General features: G+C 31.1%; 1 protein-coding gene across 1 annotated transcript in view; it reads left to right on the plus strand.

Moving 5' to 3' along the window:
- Positions 1-4,514, plus strand: part of LOC106682318 (uncharacterized) — a 57,736-nt gene extending 53,222 nt beyond the window's left edge. Inside the window, exon 2 of the mRNA XM_014423111.2 lies at positions 4,071-4,514. Coding sequence (XP_014278597.1) covers positions 4,071-4,384 — 314 coding nt within the window. The 3' untranslated portion in view covers positions 4,385-4,514. The remainder of the gene's footprint in view (positions 1-4,070) is intronic.
- Positions 4,515-4,779: the final 265 nt, after the last annotated feature.

Here is a 4,779-nt window from a genome sequence, read left to right on the forward strand (position 1 = left end):
CAAGTTCTCATTTAGCCTCAATGAAGCCCTGCGAAGTTGTTGTAGACATTGTTTACTAATAAAAATTTTTTTTCTGGAATGTTGTGTACCTTTCTGGACCCTCACCTGGACCATCTTTCTACAATTTATTGCAGAATTGCTTTGATCTTTGTTGATTATTACAATACTAATAATCTTCATGACTTGTATTTAAATAAAATAAGATATTTTTGCAAAATGCTAAATGTCTTCTAAATCTATCTTTCTATATCGTCTCGCTTATATATCTGTTGCATAAAACAAAATTAACTAATATCCATTTTTCTAGTTTACACGCAAAAATAATATGTTAAAAATCAAAAAAAAAAAAAGTATTTATTTATTTGATTCTTTGTTTTGTTTTTTATAACTTTTATAACATTTTACCATTTTTCTGAATTCCTAATTCAAATATTAATTATTGTTATTTCAACTTCATAGGTGAATAAAAAAATGAATAATAATTAGTTGATAATTAAAGAGAGAATACTGTGAGTGTGGTGAGTGAAGAACGCAAATTAATAAAAATTTATTTAAACGTTAAAGGTTGGCAATAATAAATAATATTTTGCTTATTTGTGTTCCTCACCTACCGTCGTGTTCTCCTTAAGAAACTTTCTATCCTTGGACAATATATTGACTTTTTAAAGCATAAGCAAAATCTAGACAAGGCTTGGAAAAATTGAAACTTCACTTGTTCTTTCACATCGTGGTATTTAAAATTTATTTATTATTTCACTAAGTATCACTTATAAAAATATATTGTTACTCCACTCACTAACGATGGATCCTTATTTTTTCATTCATAACCCTGAGTAATAAAAATCAATGAATCATCATGTTGTTTTGTAAAAAAAATATACTCAGCACGTTTTTACAATGAATTTAAGACACTTTCACGCCCAAACCAAATATGAAGTATATATTAAACAAAGAAAATTTAAAATTTACGACACTATATAAAAAGTTAAAGCATTTTTTTTTATTAGTGTACTCCTCGAAAGAATATTTCATGTATCAGTTAAATTTTTTCAAATTTTCAGACTAAATCAACTTAGAGTTTATGGACTTTTGTAAAACATTTCATAACTGAATTTGTTTGTGTTAGAAAGGACATGTAATATTATGTTGTTTAATTATTCCGGTTCAGTAGGAGCAAGTTGTAATGAATACAATTTATAATAAAGTACATTATATGATTATATTGAATTATGTTTTTCAAGTGATTACAATAGAACTGAGTAATACAATTATACAATTAGGATTCTGATTTGAATACAGTGAATTATGTTTAAATTCACTTCATTAAACCTACAGCCTGGATGTTTATATAGAACCTATTTTCCGGTATGTTTCAAAATAGAAGTAAAATTGGATTATTTATATATTTCAATTAATTGATACAAAAGCTCATCAACTGTTCTAATTAAATTATCAGTTATTCCTGATGAATAGAGACAACAGGGTGGCTATGGATGAATGTCCAGGGGGTTTCTTTTAAAAAGAAAAAAAATGAATTCTCTTTTCCTGTTTTAATTAGCTTTTCTTTCTGTTGGTTTTCTATTGAAGGTAGAAATTAGCCCTTCTCGGCCATTTTGTTCAATGAAGAGGGCGTTCTGTCGGTTCATTCATTCGGACAATCCATCTACTCAATGGTCGAAGTCCATTTGTTATGGATAAATACATTTTTTAGTCAGCTCATTATGAATTCAATACTCATAATTATAATGCCGAATCGTCATCTTCTTTCTACGAAGAAAAAGGATTTTTAGGAAAAAAATAAATAAATTTTCCATCTCTTACTTATTCAGGAAACTTCAAGAAATAATCATACTGACAATGCTAATTGAGATACTGTGATTGTGAATCTTAAGTAATAAATAAGTAGGTAACTTGTATTAGCTACGTTAATACTGATTTTCCTTTCTTCCGGTAAATGTGTGAACTTTATTTATTAATCTATTACCAGTAGATATTATTCACATCAGTATTTTTTCACAGTTGATGTGAGATTTGTTCTTTCCTCTCTGTATTTATGTAGATTTATGTTATTTGTTCCTGGTGATTCCTGAATTCAAGGGATATTGGATTGCTTATTATTTATTATTATTTGAAAAAATCAAGACATTGAGTTGAATTTTTAATTAATATACAATAATAATGTGGCAAAATTATAATTATATTATTTTAAATTATTAAATTAAGGTATGATATTACTATTTGTTTTAGTTTTATGTTTCCATAGCTTTAGTCTTCCAGAGAGAATTTAGCTTCTTTTTTTATTGATTAAAAAAAAATCTTGTGTATTTAAAATAATTCTTTTCGGACAACTCGTACAGGTACAGGTTACCAATCTATTCTAGCCCGAAACATAATCGAACCAGTGCTCGCTGTAGTTCTAGATAGTTAGGCCAACACACACTCCTACAATTGCCTCTATATATTGTAATAATTAACGAATTATCATATCTCAATAACGGTACTGGCTTTCTCAATTATAGGAGATCATCTTTTTAAGCTATAACCATTAGTTGACATTTATTAATCGATATTGTATCTATCTCATTCAAAAAGTACCACAGGTATGGTTTCTGAGTCTGTCGCCATAAAGCCAGTGTATTGGCCTTCATGCCTTCTGGCCGAGTGGATACCACTCCTCTTTAATAATTACTTCTTGAGGAACCCTGTCCATTCCAGGTGGAAGAATTCAGTGCGCGTAGCCTGTAGCAGGCGTTATATGATTTAATATAAGCGAATTTCGAAATAATAACACTAGACGAATCAATTTTTTCAAGAAAAATACAATTTACATTCATTCCCCATCCTCACACTTTACACGATTATAAATGAATATTCGAGGCTAATTGCCATCAATTTAACGATATAATTTAGGCAAGAAAGTGAGAACATGACGCAGAAAAACTACAAACTTATTTAGTATGACATAGCTCTTTATCTCCTAAACAAAATACTCGCTAAAAAAATAATTGTAATAATTTAAAAGAAGAATCTTTTCTAGAAAAAAAAATATTTTCGAAAGAAAAATATATGGGGCCTATCAAAATGCGGATCATTTGATACGTCTGCAGCTGAATTGATCCGATATACCCAATATATTCTTCTTGTGCATTTTTTTTTTTTTAAATATTTATTTATTGCTATTTACAACTGTACATTATAATACATTTAGTAAATCTGATCTAAGTTAAATTGGAGTGTTACAGGCGTGTAGAGAAACTACCAATTCCAAACTACACTCTAATTACATTTTACATCAGCTGGTCTAGTGGTCATCTTTTTTTCAGAGGCCTCGGAGGATTGTCAGGAATGGAAGAGAATGCAAGATTAGAAACTAGAGGGTTTGAGTGGTTAGATAGTTTATAATGGAAGGAGTGATATCTGGTTCGGGCTAGATCGGTTACACAGGGAATATTAAGGTCTTTATGTATGATTTTATTTGTGACAATGTAAGGAGCATTGAGAATTTTACGAAGGATTTTGGATTGTAAGGATTGAATACGAGAGGAATTCGAAGGTTTAGTGGAGCTCCAAAGCTCAACTCCATATGTCCAGATTGGCCTTATTACAGTCATGTAGATCAGTATTTTGTAATGTATTGGAAGTTAGACCGTTTTTTCTAGTAAGTGCAGTAATAGTCGAAATCGACGTGCAGTTTCCTGTCTTTTCAGTCTGGGGTGAGGATTCCAGGTTATTCGTTTGTCCAATTGTAGTCCAAGGTAGCGGATCTGTTCGACAGGGGTAAGAGAAACATCATTAAATGAAACTGTAGGGCAGTCAGTAGGTTTACGACGAAGGGTAAAGGTGATTTGATGGGATTTGTTGGAATTTATCTTGTGCATTTAAATCTTTTATCATACATTGTTTGGCCGAATATATATGATTTTTCAGAGACATTTCTAGCTCATCCCTTTCCTTGAATCTTAGACATTCATTGATCTTGCTCTCTTATTATATATTATACAATCATTGTATTCAATATTAAACCTGGAATATTAACTTGAACATATTATAATATTTTCCTGACTTTGCAGAATGTCACGAACAGGCGGAAACTGAGAACCTCCGACTCCGAAAGCGTACACTGGCGTTGTGGAATGAGCGAAGTAGAGTGAGCAATCAGGTGGCTCGAATCGAAGCCGCCAACGCTAGGACTGACGCCCAGGTGAAGCGACTCAAGCACAAAGACTCTCTAGGACGAGCGGAGATGGCTGCTCTCTGTGGTGACCTAAAGCAGTTGAGGAAGAGCTTGGCAGGGGCCTACAAAGAGAGGAACATCTATCGTAACAAGTTGGACTGCTTCTTGTCTCAGGCGCATAGTTGCAAGTTGAGGCCAGTCACTAATTGAGCGTGTTAAAATATGCCATAACTCTTGCTTGAGTTCTTGTTTAGGTAATGCGAATGTAAACAGTTCATAAAAACATATGTGAACCTACGTCTATTGTGATTGAAATGAAAAATATATGATTAAAATCTTAGTTATTATGTATATAATGTAATTTTATAGTCGTTTACATCGAACTCCTTTTGTTATATATTGTATAAGTCTTATTACTGCCATATTCTATAGAGAATTAGTTTCTTTGGGATTCCTTCCTCGTTATATGAGGTTGGTAACTATAAGTAGTTTGGTTAATTCTTTATAAGTTAAGTTATCGTATTGTAAACTTGTGGTTATATAATTTCTTATATTTTATTAATATAAATTTAAGCTATAACAGTGTTATAAACAGTAATAAAACG

This window comes from Halyomorpha halys, unplaced genomic scaffold (genome assembly GCF_000696795.3).
Source record: "Halyomorpha halys isolate HHAL.00 unplaced genomic scaffold, Hhal_1.1 Scaffold402.1, whole genome shotgun sequence".
NCBI classification, from domain to species: Eukaryota; Metazoa; Arthropoda; class Insecta; order Hemiptera; family Pentatomidae; genus Halyomorpha; species Halyomorpha halys.